The sequence below is a fragment of the Blennius ocellaris genome (genome assembly GCF_963422515.1).
Source record: "Blennius ocellaris genome assembly, chromosome: 17".
Classification (NCBI taxonomy): domain Eukaryota; kingdom Metazoa; phylum Chordata; class Actinopteri; order Blenniiformes; family Blenniidae; genus Blennius; species Blennius ocellaris.
This window is the reverse complement of record NC_137666.1, coordinates 17,272,631-17,292,968: the sequence shown is the minus strand read 5'-3', so window position 1 is coordinate 17,292,968 and position 20,338 is coordinate 17,272,631. Positions and strand designations below refer to the sequence as shown.

The 20,338-nt window shown below is 43.5% G+C and overlaps 1 protein-coding gene across 1 annotated transcript; it reads left to right on the top strand.

Moving 5' to 3' along the window:
- Positions 1-713: 713 nt before the first annotated feature.
- exd1 (exonuclease 3'-5' domain containing 1) lies at positions 714-4,175 on the top strand (the record flags this gene model as incomplete). Its single annotated transcript, XM_080512666.1, has 6 exons — positions 714-832; positions 921-1,025; positions 1,131-1,211; positions 1,744-1,887; positions 2,352-2,543; positions 3,615-4,175. Exons 1-6 carry the CDS (start codon positions 800-802, stop codon positions 4,173-4,175), a joined length of 1,116 nt encoding a protein of 371 aa, XP_080368792.1. The 5' UTR covers positions 714-799.
- Positions 4,176-20,338: the final 16,163 nt, after the last annotated feature.

Below are 20,338 nucleotides of genomic sequence, written 5' to 3'. Positions count from 1 at the left end.
CTTGGTAAAAAAAATAAATATATATTTTAAATAAGTCCTCATCCCCACAAAGAGGGTGGAGCTCATCACATCTGAGCTTCAATCCATCTGTCTGTCTGTCTATGTGTCAAAGGTTCCACTTCAAAATATGACTTCTGCTCTATAAAGCTTTAAATGGCCACGGGCCTGAATACATCTCAGATTTACTAATAGAATATGAAAACCTCCAGACCCCTGAGGTCCTCAGGAAGAGATTTACTGAAGTGTTGCCAGAGTGGGAAGAAACTACGCTCCGACAAATCAATATTAATTGTTTCAGGCTCTCTACTGAGCAATAGATTTTACTTATTTTATTACCTTTATCTTAATAAAAAACTTTCTTCATCACTTTGTTTTAATATTTTTCCTTGCAAAGCACCGTGAACTTCCTCGTGTCTGAATGTTGCTGTGTAGATAAACTTGTCTTACAAACATGCATTGTATTGGACAGAAATCCTCAGCAGATCGTTCCACCTCCTCAGCAATACAGGAAAACATTAACATTGGGTGAGTTGAATAAGGAATCAGTTGTTCGACGCAAGTTTGAAAGATTTGATATTGAAAGGGATCTTTCTGTTGCAGATGTCGGTGACGAGGAGGTCAACCTTGAAATCATCGATGAGTTTCTCCAGAAGTTTGGCCCCGCTGTAAAGTTGATTAAAATGTTTAAAAAATAATAATAATAATAATTCAAATACAGCTAGAAGGCTCATATTCTTCGCCTCAGGTGTTGCACATCAAGAAGCAGAGAGTGATCGGAGTCTGCGCCGAGGGAGTGGAGATGTATAAAAATGGCAGACTATGCTGGCTGCTGGTGAGAATCACTTGTGGGATTTTAGTTTTTTTTTTTTTTGTTGGTCTGTTGTTCTTCTTAACACGGTTTGGGAACTCGTTCGTTTCAGATTGCCACGACAAGCAAGGTGTACATTTTTGATGTCCTCCGACTTGGGCGCTGGGTGTTTAATAATGGCCTTTCTATGATCCTGGAAAGTCAGCACATATTAAAGGTGAGCCGGGTTATTGATGTGGAAAGTCTGCTGTTGGTCATAGTCATTATTTCTTCTGGCTGTAATGTTTGTTGTTTTATTTTTTTTTAATCTAATTTGGTACAGGTCATTCATGACTGCAGATCCATTGCTGGATGTCTTGGAGCTCAGTTCGGAGTGAAGCTAACCAACGTCTTTGATACTCAGGTATATATATATATATATATATATATATATATATATATATATATATATATAAATATAAAGATGTAGGAACCTCAGTTGTGTTTGTGTTTGAGGCCGAAATGAAAACCTGCTGTGTGTGTTTTGCTTGCGACTGCTTTTGTACGTCTCTGTCAGTGACATACTTGTGTGAAAGTTTAAATTCGGTGGCGGGCTTGTAAACCTTTCATCTTTATACCTTGAGCTGAATATCCTGTGTAACATTATAGCATTTTATATTTATATTCTATTTTATAAATCCCTAAATTCTCAAACAACATTGATTGACAGCAGTGAGTATTTTATAACTTGTGGGTAAAAGACCAAAATCCAAAAGAGAAAAAAAAAAAAGGATACCAATTAATTGATTTAATTAATTAATTTAATTGATATGATTAAAAATTAAAAGGAATAGTAAATGTCAGTCGGTATAAATGAGGGGCAATAGCTGTGATTTGGGGGAAAACAAACGCAAAGTCAATCTGCTTCTCTTCTGTTTGAACGCTCGCGCTGCAAGGTGGCAGACGTCCTGTGCTTCCGCTCGGAGACGGGGGGCTTCCTTCCTGACAGACTCAGTGCCCTGGACGAGTTACTCCACCTCCGCCTGAAGATGCCCTCTTCCCAGCTCTCATCAATTCAGACCAAATCCAAGCTCACCAAGGTGCAGCCCACTCGTTTCTTCTATATATAGCAAGAGCAACTCGTAATTGAATACAACATTTTGAGGCACAATGAAATTTATTATTTTAACAGCGGGAATTCCACCTTTACATCCATTTCTTCATGAGACTCATTTGAAAGAAAATGCATATATATATATATTTTCTACATTTATTTATTGTTATTTTTTACGATCCTTGAGTCTTCAGGTTAAATAAAGCATTTTGCAGAAATACAGCACAAACTGGATGAGGGTTTGGATCATTCAAATCATGACATTACAGTGAAATTGTCCTGCTCGCGCCCTTGAAAAGCTGACATGTCCTCATCTCAATGTTGCTCCACCGTCTGTCCCTCCTTCACGTCATCTACTTATCTGCAACTAAATCTTCAAACTGAGACGATCCCATTTTCCCAGCTGCGTGAGCGTAACAGGTGCTGTGTGTGTGTGTGTGTCTTCTGCAGAAGGAGCAGGAAGTGTGGTACACGCGACCTTGTCCCGCAGCTCTGATGAAGCCCATGGTTCTGTCGGTGAGCCACCTGCTGCCTCTCAGACTGGAGCTGATGGACGCCCTCATGACCGACTACCTGCTCGTGGTGGACCGTTACCTGAACAGCAGCCACTACCTGCCCGACCAGCTGGAGCACGCCAGCACGGTGGGTGGAGGAATGTCCCAAAACAACTCGTGAAGGAATAAACGGACCAAGGAGAGCAGATGGAGGATCCACTCTGCCTCTCTGCAAATTAGGATCATTGAGTAGTGGACATTGGCCACCGCGTTCTGATTTGTACACTAGAAAGGCCTCGTTTCAGAATGAAACTCATCATAGAAGCAGAAGTGAGCAACGCATGGCGGGGACAAGCGTTATTACTTTAAACTTGAGTTTTTTTGATATACTGTGAAACGGATACAAATGTATAAATTAATAGTTTTATTATGCTGTCATTTTACTGTTCCGGCCCATTTCAGATGAAACTGAACCTAAGCTAATGAGACCTGAACTAAACTACTTGTCATATTTAGCTGCCAGGATACTTTTTGTATTTGTACTTTGTAGTGAGGTTCTAATCAAGTCTGTTTCCAGTTATTCACTCCTCTCATGCTCACGGCGTCGTCAGACTATTAGAGCTACATTGTTGCACGGCTTTACCTCAGGAGCCATCTCTGAGTGACCAGTTTTCCGCTTCAAAGCAAAAAAGAACTCTAAATTTTGTTGCGTCCTTGTAAACGGACCTCGTTTTCTAAACGTTGCCATGTAAACGCAATGTTTTTCTGAAATCAAAACACAAAAACCATGAGTTTTCCCTTTAATCGTCATGTAAACGGGGCCTTCATCAATATTACGCCAATAAAACACTAAAATCATAAAGCCACCTGGTTTGCTGGTACTTCTGTTTCAAATCTTTGAAACGTTTTTCTTTTTAAAAGTCACTCAGTACATTGTGGTAATGAAATGCCCAAGTAAGTAGTAATCTTTGCACCTTGCCTCTTAAAAAGATGGGGCACTTTTTTTCAATTTAAATTTTTCCAGGTTTTATTGGCCAGAGAGCGGTCACAGCGACACGACAGGGTAGTGGTTAGCGCTTTCCCTGAACAGTGAGAATAACCGGTGTTTGTGTGGCGTCTGCATGTTCCCCATACACATCTTCACATTTGTTCTGACTTCCGGTGTGCGTGAACACGTCTGATTGACACAAGGCCTTCGCCTCTCCTCCGTCCCCGACAGGAGAGTATGTTGGAGTTGCCCAGAGAATTCAAGCAGCTGGACCAAATCCTCAGCGAGCGTCACGACTTTGCCGCAGAGCGATTCCCCGTCACAGAGCAGGGTCTGCTGGCGCGCTTCCACACTCGGTCTTCACCTGAGAGCTCGCCTGCAGCCGAGGACCAAACCGGTGCGTGGCCAGAGTCTCCCGTGGCCGACACAGAGGAGCCGCCGCCATCGCCTCGCAAAGATCTTCTCGGCGATCGACCAAACCCCGAAGGGACGACGGTTTCCTCCGAGGGTGTTGATGAGCCTCCAGTTCCAGTCCGAGGGCCTGAGCAGAGCGCCCAGGAGTGTTCTGGCGTCTCTCAGCCCGTGAGTGACAGCGGGAGGCCACGCGGGGTCAGAAATGTCATCGGCGTTGGGAATGGGGAGTCGTCGGCCCCAGCATTTCCCTTTCTAGGCAGAGGCATCCTCCTCCACATGCCGCCGGCTCAGATTCCTGGGCGGAGCGCTGCAGGTCCTTCAGCTCTCAGCCAAACGAAAACGCCTCCGCCTGGACGACACGATCACCTGTGGTGGTAGAGAGCCGAGCCGCCCCGTTCATCTTCATCCAGATATTGAAGGAAGAGCAGAGTTCGTCGGGGTAACTTTGAATGGTTTGGCTGGGTCAGGAGGTTTAATTTCTTGCAGTGACCAATAGATGGCAGTAAATCGTTTGTTTTTGCAGAGCAGCTGCTGAAAAGTCATTGATGTTTGGGGGAAAACAAAGATTCTGTGGCAGTGTTAACTTAAATACAGAGTGTTGTTGTGTAACCAGTCTTCCTGTTTTCTAAATCTCCCGACTTGTTTTCATTCATTTGAAATAAACTTTGGTTCTGTGATAAAGCTGAATTTTAAAGTCTTGAGTTTTACTTTCTTTTTTTTCTGTCTTTTTTTTTTTTTACATATGTTTTGACCGTATGTCACAGAAAGTACCAAGGAGTCATGACTGGCTGGTGGAACACAAACAACCACAAACGCAGCACGTCATGTCCTTTAAATCATAATGTGCTCAAGCTCAGTGATTTATTGCAGCTCGGCTTGTGTCGCACTTAATTGATTGTGAAAAGCAGACACAGGCATTGATGGGTCTGCTGCTAATTGAGCAAAAACATTGCTGACAGTCAAATAACACAAAAGAAGAAAAAAAATCTCAAAACTTGGCTCGGGCCTGAACTGAGTTCCTGGGTCTCTGCTGTGTGTGATCACAGGTGGCCAGCACCTGCCATGTTTTACCAAAACCAATCTGATCCAATTAATTTGCAGCTTGAGGTGGCGGCCATTCCTTGTTCCTGGATCATCAGAGGTGGTTCCTCCAGATCAAAATGAGGCACAACAGCAGGGCAGTGCTGCATGCCCCCCCCCCGTCTCCCCTTCTGTTTTAATCACATCTTATTGCTATGGTTATCTACATTGGAGGCTTGGGCGACTTCCAGAGCGTTCTATTTGAAAGCATGAAACAGATAATGTAGGATTTTAATTAACTGGGAGGCAGCCCGACACAAAGCCTCGTGTCTCTCTTAGCAACCGGCTTCTGCGGAACACAAGCGGGGTGGATAACGCCCATATGCCTTCTTTAACCCTTTGAAATGTGGCCGCGCGCAGGAGGGAACAAAAGGTTTCACATGTCATCCTCTGATTTACTTCACGCTATCTGCATCTATCTTCTGGAGTACCACTTTGTGCGGCCTGGGGTGGCGGAGTGCTGGAGCCAGGCCCAGTCAACACGGCGAGAGGTCACCGGTCCACTACGGGCCAAATACCAGGATGTACTAATGCTACCAACGATTAAAACAAACCTTCTATTCAAAAAGTTCATGCCACCCTGCAGGATCCATTGCACGTTACGCAACACCTGAACACTTGTTTTCTATCCGCGGCTCTCAACAGTCAAGTCCTGGAGGAGGTGTCCCGGGACCGGGTCTCCGCGGGGCCGTGGAGGACAGGCCCCTGTCATTGACCACCAGATTGGAGCGCTTATTTTAGAGGACCTTGCATTTCCTCTCCGTCACAATAATGCCTTATGTGCAGCGCTTCCTGTTTCTCAGGCCCGGGAGGAAGGAACAGAGCGCTTGTCACACGGTAGTCACGGTTTCCTCCCCATCTCCCCCTCCTCCTCCCCCTCCTCCTCCTCCTCCTCTGCTCTCCCTACCGCTCCTGACTTCAGACAGTGTTGTGTCCTTCAGGAGGGAAAGATGACAGCACCATCAGCATCACAGCAGGATGCGGCCCGGCTATTTTTAGGCTCCAGTCGGAAAGGTAGCTCACAGACATAAACACAAACTTTAGGATGTCCAGCTGTGTTGATTTAGCATCCGAAAATGGAGGCCTAACTGTGCAGGACGAGTTTATTGTTTTGACTGAGCAGCGGGAGCTCACCGGGCCTTCAAGGTGCAACGACATAGGTCACCTTCAAACAACGATTAAAACTTTACTATTAAAAATGCATAGGGGGGATGAATCCACGGTGTGTGTGTGTGTGTGTGTGTGTGTGTTTGTATGTGTGTGTGTGTGGGGGGGGGGTAGGTGGCCGTGTGGTTCCTGTGGAAGCGGTGCATCCTGCTTTGCCTTGAGATGAGGAGGCAGGATCAGGATTATGAGGGTGGGTGGGCTGCAAAGTCCAACAAAAAGCCACAAACAACAATCCCTCATGACACAGCGAGAGCCCAGTTTCTACTCCAGCGTCGATCACTCTTACTTGCCTCTGTTTTGCTTTTTTTTTTTTTTTTTCCCTTCTTCCCCTCACACTGTTTCCTGCACTTCCTCACACTGGGCGTGGATGCTGGCGGAGCTGAGGTCTCCGGACCTGCAGCCAAGCTCTCGGCGACCCCTCCACTGAGATCTCTAACGTAATCACACACACACACACCTGCCAGCTGTAACATTAGGACCACCGACGGGCGAAGTGAATAACGGTCATTATCTCTTCGTCGTGACACCTGTCATTGGGCGGCTTGCTTTGTCCTTGAAGTCGATGTGGGGATGGGAGGGGAAATGAGTGCGGATTTTGTGACGGCGGCGGCGGTGGCTAGTGCTCTGGCCTCGCGGCAAAGAGATCGGGGTTCAAACACCATCTGGGCCATTCTGCGGTTCGCATGTTCTCTCCACATGTGCACGGGTTTCCTCCCAAACATGCATGTGAGGTTTACTGGTAAATTGCCCCGAGGTGTGAGTGTGTGTGTGATTGTCTGTATATGTGTGTTTGCCCTGTGATGGACAGGCTGTATCCTGCAGTCTAGAGGGTGGATGGAATTGTGGAGGACATTATAAAAGAAAAGGAGAAGTTTTTGCCTGCCGTGTTTCGACTGCAGACTTCCTCAGAGCATCATCTGAAGTGCGATGATGCTCTGGGACGAGGAGGGGGGGGGGCCTTCACCCTTTCACACACTTGGAATCACATCCTCCAGAAACTGTCGGACGTCGACAGATGCTCAGTCGTGAAAATCGTCTTTTCCCTACTAATAGTCGCTCAAAAATAAAGAATATAAAGGAGAAGTACTGCAGGTTCAGAGCTGAAAAACCATCTTTTGGTCCTAAAGTTGTGACGGATTGGTGTGTTTTTCTAGGCCGGCGCAGCACATTTCATAGACTGCAAACACAAACATGATGAATAAGTGTCCCTCGTGTCACACGTGGCAGACTACATTATTAATCATCTGAGCTGGGGACGGCACCGGCCACAAAGGTGGACTCAACTCCAAAGTTATTCAGATCATTCGAGGGCACCAAGGCAACCATCCCTCCACTACATCAGTGTTTGGCTCCAGATTTGTTCATAATTAATAGACTGTTGTTAATTATTAAAAGTGGAGGGATGCTCCTGTTAACCCTTTAAAGGGCACTCATCAAAATACTTCAAAGTTTCAACACCATCGTGTAGTTAAAGGGAAGTTTTAAGACTTTAAAGAGTGAATTAAAACCCTTATATTTTATTCATGTGAAGTAGAATCTGTTGGAAAGTACTACGAGGAAAAGAAATCCCTCAATTAGCTTTATTTCTTAGGTTATGTAGTAAAATATTGCCAATATCAAATTGAGCACCACTCACTATATCATGAATATAGAACCAATAAATAACCTTAAAATGTTTCATTCTATTTATTTCACTTTTCCCACTTAAATCCATCGATTGACGACACAGGCTGGGAAGATGCCTCAGTATTCTATGGAACTATTTCACGTTTTCTATTATGCAAGCTGGTTGATGCTCTTGAACACATTAATGGCAGAGTGTTTCTGATTAAGCACATTCAGCTCATGGTACATTGGTTTTCCTAATGCTGGAGAGGTCAAACTGGGATCAGTGGCGCGTCAATGATAACGTTGTTTGTGAGCTTTTTGAATTTGTCCTCCCGCAGAGGCACCTACCAGCCAATTAGTTCTCCCCGGTGTGGCCTCAGGTGGCGGACTTGGCCGCAGACAACTTAAATTGATTGGCTTGTTGGAAGAACATGATCTGCAGGTCTTACCTGAGCAGTGCGGCACAAAGACACAGACTGGTGGGCAGTATTCAGCAGCTCCAACTGTGCCACAACAAATTAGATGTATGTCAACAAAATAATCTCAATTTCATTATTCATGTAACCACATGTAATCCCTTTTGTATTTATAGGGAGGGGAGGACTATAATCGGATATCAGGTTGCTCTATGTGCCTGAACTGCATCCCTGCAGTCAATCTTCCATCTGTTAGGAAAAACCTATTGTTGAATCGTGACCCCCCCCCCCCCCCCCCCCATGCCCCCATGCTCTCACGTTACAACACCACCCTCTCCCACTCTCGCCAGGTCCAATTCGACAGGAGAAAATTAACATTTAACGTGAGAAAGCCGGACCCATGCAGATGGTCCCTAAAGTGCAGCAAAACCCAGAACAAAACACGGCATCAATATTTCAGCCGGCCTCGCCAACGACATGCACGTACCCCCGCGGTCAGGAAACCTCATTCAGGAAGACCCCTCAGTATGCCCACATTCACTCCCAACACGCAGATGCAGGCGCACAATGAGCATCTTTATGAACTGCTGTGCCATGTTTACTCAGGCAGCGTGAGGCGCGGGGACCCGGAGGGCCTCTCCAGAGGAATCGGCCATATTATGACCTTCAGCTGGGACAGGCGGGCCAGACTGAGAGCCAGTGACAGGTGACGGAGCAGATGAGAATGTGGCTGATGCAGAGATAGCAAATTTTCAGGAATGTCAGCTTTCAGCTGGTTTGAACATAGACTTTAAACAAATCTGCCACGAGCAAAATGCTGCACATTTTCACTCCTGTTAAGTTGTAAGAGGATTGAGAAATACTCCAACGCGACTCATACCATAATATTAAGAAATATTATTTATCAGTGTCTTTCAGGACACCCAACGACACTGAACGGTGATGGAAAAACTGAACGCTTGTGAGGGTGGACGTGGAGCCAATGAGGAGCCCCTCCATTTTTACCACTGTTGAGTTTGAGAAAGTTAAAGGAGAACCAGGATTTGATGTTCTGCAGACGGTCTGGGAGGGAGGTGGGCCTGGTAGAAAAAGTCGAACTGAGTGTCATCTGCATAGCAATTAAATGGTATGGAAAATATTTATGGAAAATATTGCCAAGGGGTAGGAGATGGATGACGAAGAGGATGGGCTCAGGAACGAGCCCTGTGGGACACCAAAGGAGAAAGGAGATGGCTGGGATGTAAAAGATTGTATCTATCTGTATGAACTGAGTGCGACTAGACTGACTATGACTTGTCCAGGAGGTGTGTTTGATATTTGATATTTGGTAAAAGGTGTGTGATTTTCACCAGGGCTTTTTTCTGTGCTGTGATGAGGATGAAAACCTTTCTGAAATTGTTCATAGAGGTTATTGTTGGCGTGTGAAACTGAGATCGTCTTTTCAGATACGGGGATTTACTATTTTTATCTTCTCAGAATATTGAGAAGGCAAAGTTCAAAACACATTTGTCAAATGAACTATTAAGCAGTGGATTACATAGATAAAATTGCACTCCAGCATTAGTAAATTACATGCAGTATCTGTAAAAGTGCAGTATCTAAAAACTACTTCTGAGTTACAGTAGTGCTTTTATTATTTGCGATTTGACTAAAAATCACTCCCAATTTATTTCTACCAGATTCAAATGACTTATATTATCAATAAACTCTTTTTGTAGCCAGACCTGAAAGTTTCCGCTTGATATGTCACTGTCATTTATTCACAAGGTTTGGGTCCAGACTTATTTGCGATGGTTGTTTCAATATGTTTATTAAAGTAGGCGGTCGAACTTGAACTCGCTCTTTAATGCCTTCTGTATTTGGCAGCTGCGGCTACATATGTAGCTTACCACCACTGAGTATGGAGTGAATGAATAGTGCAATGTAAAGCGCTTAGAGTCTCCTAAAAAAAAACACCGATATAAAACCAATGCATTATTATCATTGGTTCCTGTCCCTGACAAAGTGGACAGACAGACAAACCCACTGCTTTTATTGCATTTTATTGCATTTACAATAATCCTCTGTCCCCTCCCAGTCCTTCTTAATATTCACAACACAAATAGTCAACCTTCAAATAGATTCATCAGTCTGGTCACACTTAAAGCCTGTACCTCCTTTTGTCATGCCTTATTTTAGTTTTCAGCAAATGATATACCATTCAACCAATATCCTATGTATAACCCATTGATCTATTATCGATTTGTTCATGAATGTATTTAATGAATGTATCTTTGAGTGTCGTTGCTCCGTCTTGCTTGCTTCAATGGCTTCTGATTCTCAGTTGACCTACCTGGTAAATGAAAGGTCATATATAAAATAAACCAAATATTAACTCATAATATTAAAAAAAATGTCAAATTGAAAAGTTCTGACAAGACCAATAAAGTTTCACCAGCAACAAGAATTTCCTCATAATGTGATAAACATTAGGAAATCAACCAGAAGCGACTACTGAGACCAAGATGAGTGAGAGTTGGCGTCGGTACAATGTGGTTAAAGCGGCTCATCCTCAAACACTTTGAAACATCAATGTAAATAAACTATCTACTCTCTTAGAAAGTGAAGTTTTGTTCCTCCGGCCTATATCGTAGCCCTGATCTCCACAGGATCCAGCTCCCCTCACATCAGAGGAGCAGCTGAATGCGTCTCAGCATTTTGGCCGTTACTTAACCAACCACAGAGTCTCTGGTATGGCCGCAGACCCCGGGGCTCAGTAACTGCACTCTTATTCACCGGAGATAATGACAAAACAAGCGGGATGTTAATGGTTTGTGCGATTAACATGGACATGTGGAGATGACGAGCATGCAAATCACTGAGAGGAAGGCCTCTGTCGGGCCAGTGGCCCTCAGGAATGATGCTGTTTTTAAGTTTTATGTCATGTTGGGATTTTGAAAACTGAAAAAAGAAAAAAAAAAATCTTCTCCAGCAGCATTAAAAACTGGGAAAACTCCTGTACTGTCGGTTGAATAGATTTTTGGGCACCACTGTCACCCGTAAACGTCTTTGATTGAAAAAGGTGGGCTATTAGCTTTTGGCACATTGATCATAATTAAAATGTGCATTGTGTGTGTGTGTGTGTGTGTGTGTGTGCTTACACAGATGAGGGGCGGCCGGTGGGGGCTCCCCACGGCTGGCTGAATGTGCGCCCGGCGGTTCGGCCTGGCAGCTGCTCTCCCTGCCTGGCACAGCCTGCGGAGAGTTAGGGTGGTACGGCAACACTGGGCGGGCACGACGCAAACTCTCTCACCGGCTCAGGCTTTTGTCCTCCGACCAGCTTGCCATATTTGTGTTGCTTGTTATGGCAATATCATGGGATTAGTATGAGCTTTGATTGAGTAATTAAAAAGGGCAAATGTAAATGCCTCACTGAGCCCACGGTGACATTTCGCTGTGACGGAAGACGTGGAGGTTGTCGGTTTGAATGCAAGTCTGCGGGCATCAGGAGAGAAGTGTGACTCACTCAAGTGAAGTTCGATTTCAAACTGTTTTTTTTTTAGGATTGAAGTTTCCATTCATTTTTAGTTCAATTCAAAGTGAGTGACATTTGGATTGATACAGTAGTAAAAAAATCTAAACAGAACAACACAGAACAAGGAAACAGAGAATGCAGGGCAAGAAGGGAAGTTACAACTTGAGTAAATATTGTTGATCTGTCATTGTTGTTGACTGAAAGTTAAACTTCAATTCAACTTTATTTATATAGCATGAAATACACCACAGTCGTTTCTAGATGCTTTTTACAAAGAGAAACCCAACAAATCCACATGATCTTCCTCAGTTTATAAAGTTACAACAACTGTCTGTTGTTTTTTGTTTTTTTTCCCCACATCAGTTTATGACTCTTAACCTCATCTAATGTCAGAGCAGTGTGACCTTTCCAACAGTGCTTCAGGTCTAAATATGATTCTGAACTCAAAATAGTCCATATGAAATATTAAAATTGAAAGAAAGTGACTTTTAAGTAAGGGTATCCTGAACCTTTTTCCAGTTACAGCCCTCATTCCAAACCTGCCATTTCACTTCCACAGTTATCTTTATCAGAACGACACTCTCAAATCCTGGTTTCCACATCCACATTCTCAGAAATGCTTTCTACTCTTAGTTTGCTTTTTAACCCGTCCTTAATCCAGCAGTTCAACAACGACCATGCTCTCCTGAATATCCTGACTTTTACTACCAATCATCCACTGAGTTTAGTCCTAATAACTGAAACAAGGTAAAAGTGAACTGAAACTCTATAAGGAAATGAATTTAGAACATACTTTTTTAAGATTATATATATATATATATATATATATATATATATATGTGTGACCACGGACAAGGTAAAACTCATATTGAAAATTATATAAAATGGAAACAGAAAACAAATCAGATGTAAAAAGGTAAAATGCCAAACAATATTAAAGAAAAAATTAATACATTTAAATAGTTGACGAAGTGAACCATTTATTTATGGACAGTCGAGCTAAAGTAGTGTCTTTTAAGCTTCCTTTTGAATGTTCATCTTCAGCCCTCAAGCAATATTTCACAGTGTGGAAACTGGACGACGCCCCATTAAAGCTTTTTGAGACGTCACACAGGACGATGAGCAATACAGGTCGTCTCTCTCCAAAACTCGCCGGCAACCAGTCAACGGCCTTCATCGCTGATATACATCAACCAATTTATTAAATGTTCATTTTGAATCAGGTGCCACCCACTCTGCTGTTTCAGGCCTCATATCGCCGACATACTGAAAGTGTCATCTTGCGTCTGCTCCAGGCTGCTAAAGGTGTTTATTGAGTCCCGGACCACCTGTGTACGGTGGAGGGCGTCACCGGTGGGATTTGCGCAGGCTTACCCCGGGCCGGCTGGGCCCGGTCTTGGCCCTGGTGCCACAGCGCCGGTCCAGGCATGGCACCGGTGTATCTGCGGGAAGCCCGAGCGCACCAGCTGCTATCTCCTTGTAGCAGACAGCTGTATCTGAATATTCATACAAAGTGAAGATTAATGTGTGTTTGTTTGGCCCCACATGGTGTTGCCGTCAAACAGGGCAAAATGGAGCGAGACGGCCAAAAGACGCCACGAGTGTGGGCCGAGCCGAGCCGGGCCGGGCCGGGCCGGGTGGGGGTGCCTGTGACAGCGTGACGAGGAAACCTCTGTAAGAGCTGGGAGGTCAGAGATCACAGCAAAACAATCCCGTTTTCTCCTCGTACCGTCATTCTTCACTATTCAATCCTGGCTCATTCGCTGTGTTTAAGTGTATCTTGGCGATTTTTGTCGAGCAGCTGCCCGTCGTTCTCCTCCGGCTCCGTCCAGCTCTTCCATTCATGTCCGGCCAGGGGCAGAGCGGTGGCCGCCGCAGTGCAGCCGTGTTGTTTGCTCAAATAATCTGCTGGCTCACGGCAAAGAGAGCTGGTGAATGTGCATTAGTGAATGTTTGGAGGCTGAAGTTTCTCTAAAATGAGCAGATGGTCTTTACTTGCCCAAATGAATAAGTGGAGTGAACCAGTGGGCACACAGGGGGGAGATTTGTGGGTAAACTGTTTTACCTCCCCTCTCTTTGTTTTTTAAAAGGGAAGGCAAAATGGTTGCAAACTGCTGACAGACAATGGCTCGGCCCTAATGAGAGCAAAGTGTTTTGGTGCTGCTAGTATAATGAGGATGAAGTGGAGCAGCTAATTATTGCAGCCATGTGGAAGGACCCGAGCCAGATGAGCTTAGATTTCATTTTCAGCCAAACACTTTTGCGCAATATGTTCCCTCCCGTAAACAAACTTTGTTATATCGCGCTGACTCACGCGCTTTAGCGGTCTCGAAGCGCTTGGCGATGTTTGCCGCTTTCACACATACACTCCATGATGCCAGAACCTCTGAGTTCAGTGTCTTTATCAGTGCAAAAAGCACTTTGCTGTATGTAAATCCATCAGGGGCGAGTAGAAGACACCCGGTTAATTAGTGCATGGTTTGCTCGTGCAGGTGTGCCGTGGTGCTTATCTGCCGTTTGGCCCCGTGTTGACCCTGGGAGCCTGTTGGACTAACACAACAGCAGCAGCTGTAAAACACACAGGTTGCAGTAGCTTTGATTTGGACCAAAGAGGATCTCCTTGACAGCCATGTTTGTGTCCTGGTGATTTATGGAGGAAGCAGCGTGTGGGTGTTCTTCAATTCTGGTTGTCTTGCTTCACAGCCTCACAATTTATCTCCAGTATTTGTATGTGTGACTTCACTATACTTATATTTGCAGCTTCTCGGAAAATATTCAAATAGATTTAAACACACAACACCGCTGGGGTCATATGTGACTCTTCAGATCCATTTGAACATCCGTCTGAGTGCCACTGGGAAAACGTTCTAATCAAACTGACAGTCATTGGCTTTATTACGTCTAAAATGGTCAAAGTTTTCACCTTATTGGGTTTCATTACAGTAGTATTTGTGTCTAGCACAGCTGTTAATTGCTACCTCACAAACTATGTGTTTCACAATGGAAAGAAAGAAAGTTCCTTAAAAAACATAATTTGTATTTACTTATTTATTGATCTTAAAATTTAGAAAGATTTTAATTATGATTTTCCAGGCAAGTGCTGGGAAAGAAAAAGTCACGCAGAGCAACAGTAGCTCATAAAAATCATGTTAAAAACGGTAAATTTTTCAATTTGCCTTTTTGGAAATTTAGATGCCCAGTCCTGTTTTAACATTCTAGCCTTGCCTTGTTTGAAAAAAATAAATAAAAGTGCCTGTCGTTGAGGTCAGGAGTCAAATGTCCTTTATCATTCACGTTTCAGTGAATATGAATGTAATTTGGATGAAAGAAATTCTTATTTTCCTTTAATGGTTCAGCTATAATGTGGTTCCATAGATATATATAAGTATATAGACTTCATGTATCCTTACATACACACAGGTTAAGTTTATTTTCCTTTTTCTTTCAATAAATCATGTTAAAGGAAAGAATGAGTGTAATTTAAAACTAATTAAAATTCAATACAGCATCTTAATATGTGTGTGATGTGAATGTAATAAAGACATAAGAATATATCCCGGGTTATAGCGAATAATTGTAAGTCAGGTCGTCTGACTTTCACTCTGGATGTGTCAGAGTTTGCAGGCCTGCTTTACTTGGATTTAAAAAGAGGTTATGCGTCGACCAGAGCGGGATAAGCTCCCCACCATCCCTCCCTGGGAAAATGACTGGCCTCGGCCTCACAGTTAGACTCTGTTATCCAGAAAACAAACTTTTCTCTTTCACTGTGTGATGCATGACATCAATCCACTGCAATCATTCTGATAATGAGCAGGCTTGTGTTTCCAACGCGTGAACTATTGCCTGATTACAGAGTGGGTTAGAAGTAGGAGACACTTCCCTCATCAACAAGTGATTGTCAAACTGGATGCGGGTGATTGTCCTTGACGAGCAGAAGGATGCAACACAAATCCACCTCATTGTTACAGGTGATGACATCTTGCTGAATTCATTTTTGTACTTAATATCATTAGAATACAATGCATGTCTGCAAATAATCTATTCCAAATGTCACAAATCTCAGATAAAATATCTATAAATTCAGAAATATTGAGCCCTGGAGGTTTGCACATGAGAGACTTTTACAGAGACGGATTGTAAGAAAGTGTTTAACCTATTTCCTCCATGAGAAATCAGGGCTTTCTGGACTCCAGGGCTCACTTTTTTTTTTTTTCCCATTTTCCCCTCACTTAGAAAAATAAAAAAAATGCTTTATATCGTGTAAATAAAGATAAGAGCCGCATGCTATTTCATCTTTTAGAAATTTATGGTTGCAGAGTGTGGGTGTAGCGGAGCTCACAGAGCCCTAAAAGGAGACATTTATGCAGAGGCATACCGTTTCCCATCAAGCCTTTGCTCTCAGTGGCAGCCGGGCCACAGCACTTTCCTGTCATTATGAGAGCTAACAGAGGGGGGGGGGGGCATGAAATGGTTTCCAGGCTTCACTTTAATCTGCCGAGGGAGGGGTGACAGGAGGCCGCGGCTCGGTCACAGGTAGCTGCGCGTCAATCATAAGTAAACGCAAGTGTCGCAAAATGACTCGTGCATGCATGTGGGGAGTTTTGCTTCTATGTAACAAACGTAATTTGTGTCTGATGAAATCTGTTTGTGCATATTTATATTTTTTACATGCACATTCTATCTGTCTAGTAACATTTGCGCAAAGAAATGTATGTGCACATGTGAAATTTTTCAGCGTGCGTCCTTAACAGAGACTAAAGCTCAATTTGCTTATTGGTTGTTGGTTTACGCGACACTGAAAATGTCTACCAAGGTGCAAAATGGGAAAACGCAACCATTTGAAAACACTTGGAGCTCGGGCTCCTTGTTGACGGCGGAAGTGCTGCGACTGTGGATGCAAACCACAGCCGTAATAAATCATTCTTCTTCGCATCCATGAGTGGATAGACAATAACAACAACGTTTGCCTCCGGAGTGTCATGATTCCCAGTCAATATTCTCCTGAGACGTGATAGTTTTAAAGTTGACAGTCACTGTAATAACAATCCAACTTCATTGTCTGTTGAGTCCATATGAGTGTGTGTGTACTCCCATTGTTAATGTTCATTACAAACAAACAATAGGACCCACTGGTGTTCCAACGTGAAAACATTGGTTTTCAATATTTGTTGTAGTTTCTGTGTTAACGGACATCGTTTACAAAATATTGCAGTGTAAACGTAAAACTTTTCTGAATCAAAGATGCAAAAAAGATGAGAAACCGGTATAAAAACAGAAACAGAGTCTTTCTCGATACGCGCACACGTACATTCTTCATGAACACATTGATTTACTGTAATACACATAGATCCCTGAGTGCACAGATCATTTTGATTTGGTACAAACCACCTGCTCACACACACTTCTTTAAATCAGGACTTAAAATGCTATTATTCGCTCTGACTTAAACAATAGATTTGACTTGTTTTATTACCTTTATATTAATGAGGCCTTTCTTAATCACAGTGTTTTAATATAGTCCCTTTAATTCCTTGTAAAAGTCTGGGAATTGTATCTGAATGGTGCTATAGAAAGAAATGTGCCTTACCTTGCTTATGCACAAATAACTCTCCCCTCGGACATGTCATGTTGGAGCTATATTCGTCGCAGAAGCTTTTCTTAGGCTCGTGACAAATTATATACCTGCACACTCCTCCTGCCAAGCATCAGAACATAATTTACTCATGAGATTAGACTCATTCCTCTGTCTTTCAGGCATTATTCACAGTTTGTCAGCCAGACGCAGCCATTAGAACAATGCACATTGTGATGTCTGACAGCGACAATCTATTGCAATACTGTGAGTTATACCAGGGGATGATACCCGTAAAACGGGGGAAATGGGTGTAGATTAGGAAGGAAAATGACACAATTTCCAAATTTATTTGTGTGGCAGACACAACTCCAGCGAGGGTTCCCTGCGTCTCAGCAGGATTCACTAAATCAGCATGCTGGAAAAACTCATTTCTGCTGGAGATGCCCTGCAGTTCTGTGTTAATGATTACACAAACTAATTAGTCATCACCAAAAGGCTTTTTAAATTTCTATCAAGCAGACTCAGCAGGCTAGGTGGGTTCTCACGTTGGCCCCCCGTTCAGAGGGGACTCTTTTTGTCTGAAGAGGAGCCAAATTGTCTGCAGAAGGTCCCATTCTTCTTTGTGCCCTGATAGGTTTAGCAGCAGTGGCGGCGGCGGCGGCGGCGGCATCGGCATACACTCAGGAGCCACTCGCTCCCAAAGGACAAACAGGAACCAGCACTGAATGTGGTCCTGATGCTTATCTGGATCGACCCAGTCATGCCTTTCCACTTTGTTGCAATAAGACTTTGTTGGGATTTTAGAACATGATCATCAATCAGACCACAGACCTGTTCTCCTACATCACAGATTACCAAATCTTAAAAATGAATATGTAACTAGATATGATTCAAGCAGCGACGGAAGTAGTAGATTACAGAGACTCACTGCAGTTATTGAGGACATTTGTGGGTATATACTTTTACTCATGCTTATCAGTGTCTAACTTTTCCATAGCCACTGTTACTTTGAAAAGTCAACACTGGCAATGCAATTCATTGTGATGAAAAGAATACTTTTCTTTTAAATCATACAAAAAGCTCACCGAACATAAAATGTTATGTGATATCATCTTAAAGAGTCATACTTTCCATCAAATAAGTCCAATATCAGGAGACAGGAGTGTTTACATGTTGCAGTTTTGTTCGGATCAGTGTTTAATTAGTTTAGTTACAGAACATGGTTCCTCTCTGTCATGACACCTGATGGTGGGCTCAATAAATATCAGGGTTCTGAAGGCTACACAATTTGGTCACAGCATTTCTATATCGGTAGCTTTTGTGGGCTATTTCCTATGATCAGTATCTACCTGAAGCAGTCCAATCTAGAAAAAGTACTGAAATAGTGACAGGGTTGATCCAAAACAGCAGAATGAGCTACTGCAGGTCAAACTGCTGCACAAGTTAAAGCTGCATCACAGTTTGTCGCATCATGAGTCGCTTCTGTGGGAAACACGTGGCACCATGGAAATGTGGAGATTGAGATGCTGTGGGCAATGTTCTCCTGGGAAATCTTTGACACAGCATCTATCTAAAGGTGACGCACATAATGCAGTCCTTTGGGAAACGACATTGATTGATGCCTCTTACCAGGATAATACACGCTAACATGAAGCAAAAATACAGTGGCTCAAAGTACTGATATCTTTTGGACTTTGTCACTTTACATACCACAAATGTAAATGTATTTTACACGACATGCTGCATAACTCTGAAGTACAATGAAATTGATGCATGGTTTTCAAATTCGGTGGCATGCAACAGTGTGAGTCAATTCTACCACCTTCATGTTGAGTTGCTTTATCACATAAAATCTCAATAAAATACATTTATGTTTGTGGTCGTATGGTGTCAAACTGGAAAGTGGAAAAGTTGAAGGGGTATGAGTACTTTTGTAACTCATTGCAGTTCAGGATGTTCCGGACGACCACTTCGAGCTGGCGCTTTATCCTCAAACCCAGTCAGTGAAATGTGCAGGACCAAGGAATCCAATTCGCCGGAGGCCCCGCCTCCGGGTTTTAAGATAAAACGGCACACCTTCGGAAATCTAGCGCCGGTTTAGGGCAGGTTTAGGACTGCTTTAGCAGCGAAGGTGGGACCAACACAAAATTACTGAAGTGGTCATAATGTTGTGGCTGATTGGGAGTGTAATCCATCTTGATTATGCATCTTGTACTAATGAAATCTGGCTCCATCTGAAGCTTACAACACATTCATCTCACACTCTGAGCCAAGCCGGCCGCGCAGCTCCATTCGAATCTGTTTCTATCTCTGACAGACACGCCTGCCGCCAAAAAGGGAGCCAACAAATGTTCCTCTGGCTTCCAACATCATCCAGCATCACACAAAACATGGCTGGCTTTAATGTTGTCATGCTGCCACCCTCTCCCGCAGAACACAGGGTGCCATGGTTACAGCTATTTAAGGAGATGGATGATGAGGCAAAGTGGGCCTGGCAGGGGTGAACAGAGGGTGGCCGCCTCCTCATCTGCCACCAGGACCGGGGGTGAGACTTTAAAGTAGTGTGTGAGGGTGGTTATCTTCTGCCCCGACGTTCATTTTTTGGGTCACTCTGTGACATTTTCTGTCCCTGTTCGACTGCTGGCCGTCCTGAGTGACAGCGCTCATGGGAAGGGAGACGCAGACTGACGACACAGGGATTAACTAGTATGTTTTGTTGACGTCAACCCAAACAGGACAACTTTAAGATTTTATCGAAAAGAGGAGAATTTGTCGCTACAACAATGCCAAGAAAAATAGCAGTGGATGCTAAAGTAAATTAGAGAAAAGCCCAAATATGCTGAATTCATATAATAAAATGTCAATCCCTCTGGCGATAAGCTATGTTTTTCATATTGCAATCACGTAAACGCACGCACAAGTATTTGTTCCCCTGGAACACGGGACGCACTTCTGTGACACATTGTGACATAATTTAAAGCAAACATGTTTCGCGTCGGATAAACAATCAGAGCTGGAGAACAATCCTCTCTCCTATAGGGAGGAACTTCCCTCTGATTTCCCCTACACTTGCAGGAATACTGTTATTTTATGGAGGGGAGGGAAGTTGTTTTCACACTGAATTGCAGTAATTTTTCATGCTCCTGATGATTGCCAGAGTTGCCTTGCAACATTTCCTTAT